General features: G+C 40.3%; 1 protein-coding gene across 1 annotated transcript; it reads left to right on the top strand.

Annotated features, from left to right (window-relative positions):
* Positions 1 to 2,126: 2,126 nt before the first annotated feature.
* Positions 2,127 to 15,275, top strand: GSC2 (goosecoid homeobox 2). The gene is made up of 4 exons (XM_073676234.1): positions 2,127 to 2,162; positions 2,237 to 2,507; positions 3,699 to 3,949; positions 15,144 to 15,275. The coding sequence occupies exons 1-4, from the start codon at positions 2,127 to 2,129 to the stop codon at positions 15,273 to 15,275; spliced, it is 690 nt and encodes a 229-aa protein (XP_073532335.1).
* The last annotated feature ends 230 nt before the right edge of the window (positions 15,276 to 15,505 follow it).

Below are 15,505 nucleotides of genomic sequence, written 5' to 3'. Positions count from 1 at the left end.
AACTTATGGAGGGAGTTGAAGCTCCGAGTTGCCATGCGACCGCCTCAAAATCTGAATGATGTAGAGATGATCTGCAAAGAGGAGTGGACCAAAATTCCTCCTGATATGTGCGCAACCCTCATCATCAACTACAAAAAAACGTCTGACTGCTGTGCTTGCCAATAAGGGTTTTGCCACCAAGTATTAAGTGTTGTTTGCCAGAGGAATCAAATACTTACTTCTCACTGCAAAATGCAAATAAATGTATCTAATTTATACAATGTGATTTTCTTGATTTTTTTTTTTGGATATTCTATCTCTCAATGTTAAAATAAACCTACCCTTAAAATTATAGACTGTTCATGTCTTTGTCAGTGGGCAAACTTACAAAAACAGCAAGGGATCAAATAATTACTTCCTTCACTGTATATCCCCCATCCTGGTATATGTCCCTTATCCTGGGCCCCATCCTGATATATATACAGTATATCCCCCATCCTGGTAAAATGTCCCTTATCCTGGTATATGTTCCTTATCCTGGGCATCATCTTGGGAATATGTCCCTTATCCTGGTATATGTCCCTTATCCTGGGCCCCATCCTGGTAATATGTCCCTTTTCTGATATATGTCCCTTATCCTAAGCCCCATGCTGGGATATGTCCACTGTTCTGCCGCTGTTCTTTAATGCATAGAAAAAAATAAACAATTATACTGACCTTCCCTCAGCTCCCCACCGCACGGAGCCCTCTTCTGAAGCCGGCAGCTGACTTCAGTGTGCAAGCGACTGGAGCGCATGACGTTACTGCCATGCACCCCTAGTCACATGCACGTCGACATCAGCTGCTGGCCTCTGATTGACCCGACGGGTCTCTGCCCCGCAATGCACTTCAACTGGATGTGCGTCCGAAGAAGCACATCCAGTTGAAATTCCTGCTGGCGTCGGCAGACCACTTACGATACGTTGTGTCCCTGGCTGCTGGGTCCTGGGAGACCAAGTTCGCTCTGTCACGCAGCCAGGATACTGAGTTTCTTGACCAACTGGGATTAACATTCCAGCCCCAGTTACAGGGGAATAAAGATAAAAAAAAAGTATTTAAATGCAGAAATACCCCCAAAGGACTTTTACAGCCTTAAGGGGGCACAATGTATGAGATAAATGTAACATAAAAAATAAATGAATGGAAAAAAAGCTGATGCAAATCCAAATTGCTATTGCTAGCTTTGCTCCTATATAAAAAAAAAACCTGACTAATAAACATATAAAAATAATTGCTATGGAAACGGGGAGCAGTTTTAAAATTGTATTTTAGTTGTCCTTTGTGGTCATAAAAATAAATAAAAATGTGAAAAACAGACACACATTTAATTTATTTTCTCACCGATATCACCCAGTATACCCCCAAAAAAGATGCATATCCAAAACATAGCTATATTAATGTTTAATGCAATTTTTCCAAGTGCAATATGTGCATCGAAACAGGCACATCTAGTTAGGTGGTGGTGTTATAATCTTAAATATTATTTAGAAGATGAGGCCTAAAGATAAAAACTAATGAAATTAACAATGGCTGTCTCACACTAAACATGTATATTAAGAAAAATATATAATTGGGGTATGTGTAATGAAAAACGGTGCTCCAAAAATGTACCTAAAAAATGCATAAAACAGAAAAAGTCGAGCTGAATCCATGGTGTGGCTTCCTATTTGAGCCAAGCATTGTCCAGTGATATGTTATTGAACTCAGTATGACAGGTCTGTCAGATTTTACAGGTATTTTGGTGTTGAGCTAAGATGGGATAATTGTTCTTTGTAATCCCTCTCTGTTGTGTAGAAGCAGTTTTTGATATCAGACCTTTTCCCCGTACACAATGCCCATCACGCAATCTGCCTGGCGCCGCAGATGTAAAAAGCAGATTTTTCTTTTTTTTCCAAGCTCTGCTTGGATTAACGAGATCTCAGATGCACAACTCAGAGTGAACAAAACCCCCTGAGATTAGAGGGCCAGTTATCGTATTCACTGAGGTTTAGCATTTCTGTCCGGGGATTATGGAGGCTTTTTTTCTCTCCTGTAAAATAGTTTGTGTTATAAGGTGGCAGCTTTGGAGGAAGGAAATAAAGGTATTTAAAACACAGACAAGTCAAGGAATGAAAGGAAAATACTTTAAGCTAAAAGTATTAAAGGTAAAGGGGGTCTCTTGGGTGAAATCAGATGTTTTATAAAGCGAGCAATCATATGAGAGAGAGACAGTGCATAGGGAGCACTACAGAGACGTACTCGCGGTATGTCATCCAGAAAGGAAAGTATTAAAAAGAAGACACAGCGTTCCTTCTCCATTGAAAGCATCCTCTCTCTTCCATCACCAAAAATAAAACAAAAGCCTAATAGTGTTCAACAGGGATCAACATGGGTGCCAAGTGGGCAATGCCAAGTAAGCACATGTCAAAATAACTCAGCCGTGCCTGGCTGCAACTGTTGCTGCTGTGCCCATTCCAACCACCACTCTGGACAGGATCCGTCATGGCTCAGTGAGTACAATGCTCCTACTTCTGTACAATATAACTGTACCTGGTTATAGTGAAGGGTTATTTTAAACGTCATTGTTCTTCAAATTCTATAGATAGATAATTTTTGATATGTAAGCAGAATTAGGCATACATGTACCATCACGCTTTGCACTAATCTCTGGCAGGCCATCTGTAGAAAATCCTTACTTTGTGTCTAGTACGTATATTTTATACTTTGTGAGTTCTAAGGAGCAGAATTCTTGATTTTTGACTCCTTTGTTAAAGCCTTCCTTCTTATTTCTTAACATGTTTGTTGAGATTTTTCTTAGGTTTTTAGATCGTTACGATTTTATTTTTACACGCTGTGGAATGTCGTAGTGTTATATGAAGTAATTATTGTTTGTGAGAGTGATTTCATATGTGAAATTTGATGCAGCTTCTGAATATAATGTCAGGAGTGGATGATAAAAGGAGGAAAAGCAGATAGTAAAAAATTCTACTTCTATTTTTTGAAATTCCACTTAGTTTTAGCTTTAAAAATCGCAATAAAATAGCAAGTGTGCAAGCCTATTAGTGTCTATTATTCTACAAATGATCAGCTAATCCTTTATATCGCTTTTCTACAATATCTCAAGGTCTAGTTTTACAAACACTGTAAATTAGAAACATATAGAACATATTATCTTCAACTACAGCTCTGCACTTTTATCAAAATATTGTAATATTGTTATTATTACAATTACAATGTATTATAAAGTTACAGTCCAAAAAATTCCAGAATGGACGTTATGAAATCATTTGATGCATTATGAGTAATTTTCTAAGTTATTGGGATCTGAATCCCTCCATGAAGAAAGAAGTGAGACAATAAACCTGTAAGGCTGAAGTAAAATACCTCTCAGCTTCTAAGCAGCATTAGAACACAGGTATAAGTCTTTATAGTCTACATTCAAAGAAAAGCATTCTCACAGAGGCTTTCGTAGTGCCCGCGAGCACCACTGATACATTATTGGCTTCATCAACCAGTGACCAAATTTTGCTGATGCACCCCAAATAGAAGCACAGGAAATTATTTTAATAATGTCATTAAATTAAAAGTTCCAAAGAAAATTGTCACTGTAAATCTATTTTGCATTTTATGCATTATTTTCATATAAGTTTTGAAAAACAAGTTTTGTTTTTTTTTCTTCTCAAAATACAACTACAACACAGACTCTCAGTTACACTGGCCTGTACAGGTAGTCCATACAGTCCCTGAAGATGGAGGAAAACATACTCAAAATGGAGTTCAAGCAATCAATAGTATGCCAATCATTCAGCGCAGGACTCGTCGTCACCGTACAATATTCACAGAAGAACAGTTACAGGCTCTGGAAGAAAGTTTCCACCAAAACCAGTATCCAGATGTAATTGCTCGGGAACAGTTAGCTGGCCAGATCCATCTAAGAGAGGAGAGAGTAGAGGTAAGGTACACTATAAAGAAAAATCAAAACACAATCTACTAAATAGGAAGAAAGTGTACAATGACAATCTGGTAATGCATACAATGGGCAGATAATCCATAAAGTATATGAAAGTAATAGAAAATATGCCACCATTAATGTAAACTTGAATGTAACTCTGATGAATTCAAAAGACTGCATCCACACGAGTATTAACCCCCTAAGGACGGAGCCAATTATGTACTTAATGACCAAGCCAATTTTTACAATTCTGACCAGTCACTTTATAAGGTAATAACTCTGGAACGCTTCAACGGATCCCATTGATTCTGAGATTGTTTTTCCGTGACATATTGCACTTCATGATAGTGGTAAAATTTTGTCGATAAGACTTGCGTTTACTTGTGAAAAAAACGGAAATGTGGTGAAAATTTAGAAAATTTTGCAATTTTCAAACTTTGAATTTTCATGCCCTTAAATCAGAGAGATATGTCACACAAAATAGTTAATAAACAACATTTCCCTGATGTCTACTTTACATCAGAACAATTTTGAAACCAAAATTTTTTTTGGTTCGGAAGTTATAAGGGTTAAAAGTTGACCAGCGATTTCTAATTTTTCCAACAAAATTTACAAAACCATTTTTTTAGGGACCACATCACATTTGAAGTGACTTTGAGGGGCCTTTATGACAGAAAATACCCAAAAGTGACACCATTCTAAAAACTGCACCCCTCAAGGTGCTCAAAAGCACACTCAAGAAGTTTATTAACCCTTCATGTGCTTCACAAGAACTGAAGCAACGTGGAAGGAAAAAATGAACATTTAACTTTTTTCACAAAATGTTTACTTCAGACCCAATTTTTTTATTTTCACAATGGTAACTAGAGAAAATACGACACAAAATTTGTTGTGCAATTCCTCTTGAGTGAGCCGATACCCCATATGTGGGGGAAAACCACTGCTTGGGCGCACGGCAGGGTTTAGAAGTGAAGGAGCGCCATTTGACTTTTTGAATGTAAAATTTGCTTGAATAATTAGCGGATGCCATGTCGTGTTTGGGGAGCCCCTGATGTGCTTAAACAGTGGAAACCTCCCACAAGTGACACCATTTTGGAAACTAGACCCCTCAGAGAACTTATCTAGATGTGTGGTGAACATATTGAACCGCCAGGTGCTTCACACAAGTTTATAACACAGAGCCGTGAAATTAAGAAATCAAATTTGTTTCCACAAAAATGTACTTTTAGCCCCAATTTTTTTATTTTCACAAGAGTAACAGGAGAAAAATGGACCCCAAAATTTGTTGCGCAATTGCTCCTGAGTACGGACATACCCTATATGTAGGGGAAAACTATTGTTTGGGCGCACGGCAGGGCTTGGAAAGGAAGGAGTGACGTTTGGAACGCAGACTTTGATTGAATGGTCTGTGGGTGTCATGTCGCGTTTGGAGAGCTCTGATGTGCCTAAACAGTGGAAAACCCTGACAAGTTACCCCATTTTGGAAACTACACCCCTCAAGGATTTTATCCAGTAGAATAGTGAGCATTTTGAACCCACAAGTACTACACAGAATTTGATACCATTAGGTGGTCATACTGAACATTTACATTTTTTTCACGAAAATGTAGATTTAGCCCCAAATTTGTAATTTTTGCATTGGATAACAGAAGAAAACGGACCCCATAATTTGTTATGCTATTTCTCCCGAAAGCAATGATGCCCCATATGTCATCAGAAATTACTGTTAAGCCACACGTCAGGGCTGAGAAGGAAGGAGCACTATTTGGCTTTTGGAGCATAGATTTTGGTAGAATAGTTTGTGGGCGACATTTGGTGAACCCCCTAAAGTGCCAGAAAAGCAGAAAACCCCCAAAAGTGACCCCATTGTAAAAATTGCACCTCTCAATGAATTCATCTACTGCTGCAGTGACTATTATGTAACATCCATGCCAGACTTTATTCTTAGGCCAGTTTAGTGCCCCCATAAAGTGTAGCGCCCCCATACATTTTTCCTGGTGACACACACCCTGTAAATTAAGTGCTCCCCCGCTACAATAATACCAAATATGTGGCTGCTTACTGCGGTTTAGGCACAGTGGGGCTCAGAAGGAGGGGGCATTTGGATTTGGGAGCACAGAATTCACTGGATTTTATTTAACGAGGAGGGAGCATGTCGCTTTTCCAGAGTCTTTGTTCTACCAGTAATGTGGGACTCTCTATAGTCCCAGTGACAGATGACGGACCTGAGAGGGGGCTGGTTTTGTGTGGGATAAATTAGGGGTTTTAATGGTAACATTTTGGGGTACATAATTTTCGATTGCTTCCAGAATAAGGCTGGATCACATTCTTGTGTTCTACGCTGAGCACTTACGTCGGGGTTTCCGTCTAAATCTCACAAAAACGCAATTCAGACGAAACCCCCAACGGAACCACCCACCACAAAGAGGCAGATGGAGACACTTTGGAGTCTGTTTGACATCTGCTCCGGTGTTATCCATCTTTTTAGGCGTACACAGATCTGTGGTCGTCCACACTTGTGCGCTAAAAAAAAGCCTAAAATGATGGAATGGAGACCAGTCCAAAGGGACTCCATCAGCCTCATAAGTGAGTGGCTCCATCTGGGGTTTTTGTCTGAATTGAAGTTTTGGTGAATTTACACGGAAACCCCAACGTAAGCGCTCAGCGGAGGGCGCAGGATAAACGTGAGCCGAGCCTTATTCTGATTTTTTTGGAGGCAAAATGAAGAAATAGATATATGTACCAGAATAGTTCTTATTTTTATTTTTTCGCGGTTCCGTGATAAGGCGGATTTATTCTTCGAGTCGGTGCGATTACAGCGATACCAGATTTATATGGAGTTTTTTTAGGTTTTGTTGCTATCACACAGTAAAAATGCTTTTTAAAAAAAAAAAAAATGGTTATTTTCGTCACCATATTCTGAGAGCTGTAACTTTTTTATTTTTGGTGAATAGAGCTGTATGATGGCTTATTTTTTGCAGGATGAGTTGCAGATTTTTTTGGGACCATTTTGGGACACATAGTAATTTTTGATTGCTGTTTAATCAGATTTTTCAGACACAGAATGAACAAAAAACAGCAATTCAGTTATTGTTTTTATTTTTTGCGCCGTTCGCCGTGCGGTAAAAGTGCTAAGACCGATTTGTCCGCCGGGTCGGTACGATTAAAGCGATACCAGATTTATATTTTTTTTATGCTTTGATATTTTTGACAAGAATTTGATTTTGCATCGTCGCATTCTGAGAGCTGTAACTTTTTTATTTTTTTGACGAATGAGTCATACTATGGCTTGTTTTTTGTGGGACGGTTTGCCATTTTTATTTGTATAACTTTTTTTACGTACGACTTTTTGATCGCTTTTTATTCACTTTTTTGTGAGTCAGTATGATGAAAAAGTGTCATTTTCGGCTTGTTTTTTATTTTTATTTTTTACGGCATTCGCTAAAAGGACTAAATAACACAACAGTTTTATAGAGCGGGTCGTTCCGGACGCGGCGATACCAATTATATGTACGTTTTTTGTTTATTTTTGTTTTATCACAAATGCTGCATTTTGAGCGGCAAAACGGATTTTAGTGATTTATGTGCGCTTTTTGCGTGTTTTTTTATTACTTTTTTACATATTTTATTTAACTTTTTTTTACTTTCTCACTATGTCCCATTGTGGAACATGTGTGATTGTCATTTTTATTGCTGATCTCATACACTGCAGCGCATGTGATCTGTCAGTGAGTCATGTCAAACTCACAGGCCACTGTACCCTGGGATCATCACATGATCTCAAGGTACCATGGTAACCATCGGACCCGCGATTCTCGGGACCCGTGATGGTTACTAAGAGGGTTGCAAGACCCCCTTGTAACAACTTAAATACCGCTGTCACGATTGACAGCGGTATTTAATGGATTAATCGGCCCTGATCGGCATCGAGACCGGCTGGGGCCGATACTGCAGCTGACACCAGCAGGAATCGCCGCCGGCAGGCGGCGCTATACACTTATTCTGCAGCGTCGCATTTTCACGGCGTTGTGGAATAGGTACCCTTAATGACCGCCGTGAAAATGCGTTATGACGGTCATTAAGAGGTTAAAAGAAATTTAAGGAGCCTCCAATAAAAAAAACTAAGGAACCCAAAACATAGTAACCCATCAGAGAGGCTTTACAAACTTTTTAAGTGATGGTCGCAATGACTAGCTCCACAGCACAAAATAAAATAAAAAACTTTAATACTTACCCTCTTGAGATGTTGGCGCTGTGTCACGTTTTGTCAGATGGCCACTGATTGGCTGCAGCCTTCAATACTGTGGAAGTCTGTCCTGATGTGACAGCGAAAGCTGCAGCTGATCAGTGGTCACTGATTGGCTGTGGTGGTCATGTGACATAATGACGTGACCGCGGAGAGACATAGTGCTAACTGCAGGATTAGCTTTTGAATGGGAGGTAAGTATAACATTTTTTATTCTGCGCTGCAGAGCCATTAGGAAGGTGTTGTCCAATAGTAATACAACTAGTACAAGCAAGGGGAGGGAAACATTTGTGATTTCAAAGAGGTCTAAGTATGCACATCAAAATTTCAGCACTGAAAATACTCAATTTCATCCATTTTCGGTCTATCTGTTCAGTTTTACCATCGGTGTGGCTTTTTTCATATGTAAAAGAACCCCACACAAAATCCAAGCTTTTTCTACTTATTGATCAGTAAACACACTTGGATGACACATGGACGATATAAGCGTGGTCCGTTTTTTCACAGATCCAGTGAGTCAATGGGCGAACGTTACTCAGATCAAAAACAGACGTTTTCTAATGTTTTCTTTTGCGGACACTCAGTCTGCAAAAAACATTAGCATGAATAGCTCCATAGACAATAATGGATACGCATTCTAATAGTGAAAAACATGGACAGAACACGTATGTGAAAAACATCCATTCAAATGAGGGCTTAGGTTGGAGAAACACAGTGACTATGGCAGCAAAACATTGCAAATTGCAATATCACAATAATACATTGCGATGTAATAAAAATTGATGTGGTTGTCTTGAAACCCTCACAACTCCACCACCCAAAGCTGCCAGTGCATTACCATCTGTGTTACCTAATACAAGTCAGTAGCAGCCTTAGTAACAACTATAAGTTAGGAAATTATTACTACAGTAAAATATAAGCAAATATTTAAAATCTGAAATTGGTGCATATGTGGATTTATGTTATATATACTCCATAATAGTATCAATCCACATCAAAAGATATACACAAGCATAATAAATAAGAGCCAACATTACCTTAAGCCAATGTTTGTATGAATGAAAGCATGGTAAACACCCACCGCAGCGCTCCTTGAAAAAGGTGTCGAAACGATCGTCGGAGCGGTGGGTGTTTACCATGCTTTCATTCATACAAACATTGGCTTAAGGTAATGTTGGCTCTTATTTATTATTTATTATGCTTGTGTATATCTTTTGATGTGGATTGATTTGTTCACCTGTTAAATAGGATATTTCTCTATGCATATTCAGTATCATTTACCTCCTAAATATATTGGCAAGTAGTAGCATGTATATACACCTCTTGTAATGATTCATGGTTTAACACCCTACATCTGTGGTATGGGTTATCCACTGTTTTTATATCTTTCATTTTAAAGAATATCAATAAATATAATATATTTTAAACCTTAGTTACTCTTTGTGGTGGTTTGAATTTTTATATCCCACACTAGTTGTTACTATATTGATTGAGTTTGGTGGTGGAGGTTAATTTCCTCCGTTCGGATACTATCCGGAACCTGTTTAGATTGTTAATATCCTCCATAATGTATATGTGGACAATGTGGGTTTTGCATGTGGCTGTGCATTACATACTCCCAATGGCGGCCGTCCACAAGGCCACTATTGGGCCCATGAGTCGGGGGCAAGTACCCAGTGCCAGCACCACCTCCCCCGCCTGCCATCCCACATTCAACTGTATCGAGGATGCCGATACAGTTGAAAGCAATGATGAAAGAGGGAGCCATCAGTTCTCTCCTCCATCATTTTCAGTCGGCGTCTGAGATCTGACGTCTCAGTGCAGCAGGCGCTATGAGGTCACTTCATCTCGCCCCCCTCTGTGCCGAGCAGTGAAGACACAACTTCAGAACACTCGCCATGGAGACCGGACCAGTGGGGGAACAAAAAGAGGTGATTATTTATTTATTTATTTAAATCAGTGAGTACATTGTGGTGGCCATAATAGTGTATGGAGGACTATGTGGGGCCTATTATACTATATGGAAGGCTCTGGGGGGTACATTATACTATATGCGGGACAACGTGGGGCCCATTATACTATATGGAAGGCAATATGGGCCTCATTATACTATATGGAGGACTATGGGGTGCATTATACTATATGGCAGGCTATATGGGGCCCATTATACTATATAGAAGGTTATATGGGAGGATTGTAATATCTGGAGGGCTATGTGGGGGCAATATTAATATTTGGAGGGCTATGTGGGGGCCCTTATAATATTTTGAGGACGTTGTCGGGGCCATTATAATATTTTGAGGGCTATGTGGGGGCCTTTATACTGTATGCAAGCGATTATACAGTGTGAAAGTTTGTGTGAGGTCCATCATACTGTAAGGAGGGCTGTGTGGAGGCTATTATACTGTTTGAGGGGCTAGTGCGGGCCATTATACAGTGTGGAGAGGTGTGGGGGCCATTATACTGCATGGAGGTCTGTGTGGGGTTCACAGTTGGGGGATCATATTGTGTTGCGGTCACCATACTTTGTATGTGGAGTTGAGGAGGGATACAGTAGGGTCATCATACTGTGCCTGTGGAGGGTACTGTCAAGGAATTCACTGAGTGGGTATCATTCAGTGTTTGTGGGGGACTTTTGTTGGCATCATACTGTATGGGTGCAATGAAAGGGACATCTAGGGGCTTCTATAGGAGGAAAATTGTTCTGCCACAATCAGACCAGATCTGGAGAAAGGCCCCATGCCATAGTCTGCTATCTCCTTAGTCTAATATTTTTTTGTGGAACTTTGTGTATTTTGTGGGATTCCATATAACTGATTGCAATCCTGATCTCCTCCTTTTGTACCATCTGTACCATTTTATATGTGAATCTGATTAACTAAGGAGATAGCAGGCTATGGCATGGGAACTTTCTCGGATCTAGTCTAATCTTACTGCAGGTTGCACTGTGTGTCATTTTTGCACAGATATATAACTTTTGTAATGGTGCAGATCAGACCTTTTAATATGGTGTTTGTCCCCAAACATGCATCCTCTATCCCCTGACTAACTGTATCTGAGGTTGGCTCTCCTAGACCTCCTACTGGGTTATATGTACTGTTTCACTTGCACAAACTATTTGTGATATATCAATTAATTAGGCAATATAATTTTTAATGAAATTGAATAAAATAATATTTTTTAGCTCTAACTCTATGTAATGCACACGCCCGGGCTGAGTGGCGTGTGCGTGTATATGTAGTGATTCCACTGGACCGTGCCGGAGAGTGAATGCCTGGAGGGGCGTAACTAAGTATCCACCCGATCCGACCAGGGTCGCACGACGGCATACGACGCCAGTGCACCAAGGAGGAACCGAGCAGAGGGACCAGGTGCTACTCCAGGACAGACCCCGGACACGGCTGTTGACCCACACAGGGGAATACAGGAACAGGCAGGTTAGGCTGGCACACAGACTGCTGGGTATAGGCAGACACGGCTGGTATGCAGACTGGCGGATGCTAGTAAGCACGACTGGTATGCAGGCAGGGAGGTACTGGCAGGTACGACAGGTTGGAGCACCGAGTGGATGGTGAACGAGAGAAGAGCAGGACAAGGCCGCCTGGAAGGGTGAGCGAGAGAGGAGCAGGACGATACTGCCGAAGCAGCGAGCAAAGGGTCAGAGCAGAGCGAGACTGCCGGAGCAGCGAGCAAAGGGTCAGAGCAGAGCGAGACTGCCGGAGCAGCGAGCAAAGGGTCAGAGCAGAGCGAGACTGCCGGAGCAGCGAGCAAAGGGTCAGAGCAGAGCGAGACTGCCAGAGCAGCGAGCAAAGGGTCAGAGCAGAGGGGACAGGGCTCTGTTCACACGGAACAGACTGGAAGGGAAAGGCAGAAGCAGGTACACACAGGATACTTGCAATGAAGTAGCGAGTGGACTCTAAACTCACAAACGGGAGTACAGGGACAACGAGTAGGAGTAGGTAAGGGATCAGATTCTGCAGGAAAAGGGAAGGTACGGACATAGAGAAAAACAGGTAACAGACTGGGAGAGTATTCAGACAAGAACAGACACAGCAGCAAGATACAGGAGCGGGTCTAGGTATGCGGCCCCTAGAAGGCGGAACGAAAAGGCTAGGAGCGTGTTCAGACAGGAACAGGCAAGATACAGGAACGGGTCTAGGTATGCGGCCCCTAGAAGGCGGAAAGAACAGGTTAGGACCGTGTTCACACTGGCCTGGAAATACAGCCTCCAGGATAGGCAGAAGACAACAAGCTAGAAGATAGTTCAGACAGGACACAGTTCAGACACGGGAACTGATACCGCAAGGCAGGAAGCATAGACAGGACCTGGCACATCAGTGACTGGAAGCCAACTGACAGAACACAATGCTCAGGCATGGATTTCAGGGAGGAGCTGGGTTAAATACCAGGTGACAGACAGCAATAGGCTGATGACGCATTAGGGGTGTGTCAGCAGCAGCTACAAGAAGCAGGAAGTGATCGGGCGCCGCCCTTAAGCAGCAGAAACAGAGGCAAGCAGACAGCATGGAGGGAAGCCAGGCTAGCAGACTGGACTGGAGATCAAGTGCGCGCTCTTGCACAGTGGGAGATGGACCACTATGCAAGGACGCCGCCAGGTATGTTACACTCTATATCCTCTGTTTTGTAACGATTGAGAGATTTGCTATATTCTGGGGCACTAGTCCCTAAAATGCTAAACTAAAGATGAATTTCTGGAATCCTTTGTGTATACAAATTATTAGATGTAGTTTGCACGACATTAGGCTACGAGCCAGATGTCCAGTTATTGGTGTTTCATTAACCTCATGCCACCGCATTCAAAGAATATCATGGTGAAAAGCAGGACGGCAATGGTGGCTGGAATGGAATCTATCTTCTTCAGAGATGAGTCCCACCTCTGTCTTTAATACAATGATAGCTGGAGATTGGTATTGGGTCCAAATGAGCAATGCCATGAAAAGGTTTTCATTAAGGTATGTCATAAAGGTCCTACTCCCAGTCACCAGATGCCTCTAGTCTTCTTCTCAGATTCACTAACAACTTGGCCTTACATTGACTTGATCGCGGAACCAGGGATACGGTCATTTCTCTAAAGTGCCTCCGAAGCCATTTGTCAACACGACAATACCAGGCCGCATGTTACTTGTCCTACTGTAAGAATCCTGCATGGCCTAATTGTGGTACCATCACCTACAGCATCCCCAGACTTGTCTCCCATCAAGCACATCTTAGACATCATTGGTTGGCAATTGCAAAGGGGGCTGCCAGCAGCAGATCTTGATGATTTGTGTGCCCAAAGACATTCAGCGTAACCAAACATTCCTTAGTCAACTATTAATAACCTCATTGATAACATGCTAATGCGTGTAAGTGTGTGTATTTCTAGATATGGCGTTAATACTCATATATACTTAAAGGGATTATCCGGGCTAAGCAATAATATGCAGATAGTTGCTAACTGCTTGTTCTACCCCACACCAGAATTACGCTTTTTTGGTTGCTGCAACAATGCAATAAAATGCAATAAGAGACGATCAAAACATCGTATCTACTCCAAAATAGAATTAGTAAAAATGTCAGCTCAGAGAAAATAAAATAAGCCATTACACAGCCCCATATCCCGAAAAATGAAAACCTTATGGGTCTCGGAAAATGGTGACAAAAGCAACCTTTTTTTTTTTTCTCTGACAAGTTTCCGATTTTTTTTTCACCACTTAAATACTTGTACTGACCAGAGGAATCATATTGCCAGGTCACTTTTACAATATAGTGAACACGTTAAATAAAAAAGACAAAAAAACAATTGTGAATTTGCACATTTTTTGCAATTAGTTCGCATTTTTTTTTCCGTATTCCAGTACACTATGTGGTAAAAATGAATGGTGTCATTCAAAAGTACAACTAGTCCTGCAAAAAACAAGCCCTCATATGGCTATATACGTAGATGGAAAAATAAAAAAGTTATGGGTCTTGGAAGAAGGGAAGGAAAAAACAAAAACTAAAAATGGCTGCAGTGTTCAGGGGTTAAAGATTCACCTTACTTTGCAGAAAAACAGCAACCTTGTTTTAGAATTTTACTCAATATCTCATCTTGATTTAGTACCAGCAAATATTTTAGTATTTGATGGAATTAAATTGATTACTGTATGATGAAACAAAATTAACACGTTTAACAAAATTATTTTTATGGCTACTGCGATATATTTATGTTTGGAAAGAAATTCTTCCCTAGTTTTTTTAATTTTTGCCTCTGCCTTATTAAGAAGATTTCTGCTATAACCCCTTCGGTTAAGTCTATCTTTAATTTACATTGCTCAGAGAAGGATTTAGAGTCTGAACATATTCTCCTAGCCCTAACCATCTCTCCATATGGGATCAAGCATATTGTATGTCTAGGATGACAACTATTCCCTCCCAGGATAGTGTTACCAGAACATGGCTTTCTGACATTAACTGAACACTGCTCTGCATTACTCATTAACAAAGATGTAAAAATAACATTAGAGACAGAAGAATTGGTAAATTTTAAATTACAATAATTGTTTTTTATGTATCGCATGAAATCTGGCACGGCCGCTTCATCTCCATACCAAACCATAAGCATATCATCAATGAAGCGGCCATACCAGGCGATCCACAAACAGGCTGTTCTGTGAAAAAATATAGGATTTTTCCCACCAGGCTACAAAAAAGTGTATCCAAAGAGGGTAAAAAAAATTCAACCCCATTGGAGAACTCCAAATCTTTAGATAATACTTGTGATTGAACATGAAAAAATTGTGATTTAATAGATATTCAATAGGCCTCAATAAAACATTTTTTAGTTTCCAATGAAAAACCAGTATAGTTGGGTAAATGATAGGAAATAGTAAGAGTAGATAAATGATGTTTCGGTGGTACCTGACTGGTGTATCTGATGTGCTAACTTAATAATTTTTTGTGAAACAGGTATGGTTTAAAAACAGAAGAGCAAAGTGGAGAAGGCAAAAGAGAATCACTGCATCCATCATCATCCTTCAAGGAAGCAAGAATAGAGATGACTCTCGACAGCAGCTGATGAAAAGTTATAATGACCACTAACAGGAATAAATAAAAAGGTCTTTTAATTTTCTCTCTATTACTATTAGAAATAACAAGTCTCGGGTCTTGGTCAGGGTTGATTTGCATCTGTAGCAATATTTAGTTTACATTATGTGTTTTTAGTTTTATAATGAATTCAATTGTGTTACTATGAAATAAAAACTTAGCAAGAGAGTTACGAGGCTGGTAAACATTCAATTTTATCAAAATTGCAAAGCAAATTATACGGA

Source organism: Phyllobates terribilis, unplaced genomic scaffold, assembly GCF_046119375.1.
Source record: "Phyllobates terribilis strain yellow unplaced genomic scaffold, ASM4611937v1 Scaffold_1__5_contigs__length_1240528914, whole genome shotgun sequence".
Classification (NCBI taxonomy): Eukaryota; Metazoa; Chordata; class Amphibia; order Anura; family Dendrobatidae; genus Phyllobates; species Phyllobates terribilis.
Note: the sequence above shows the minus strand (reverse complement) of the source record. Positions and strands in the feature narration are given on the sequence as shown.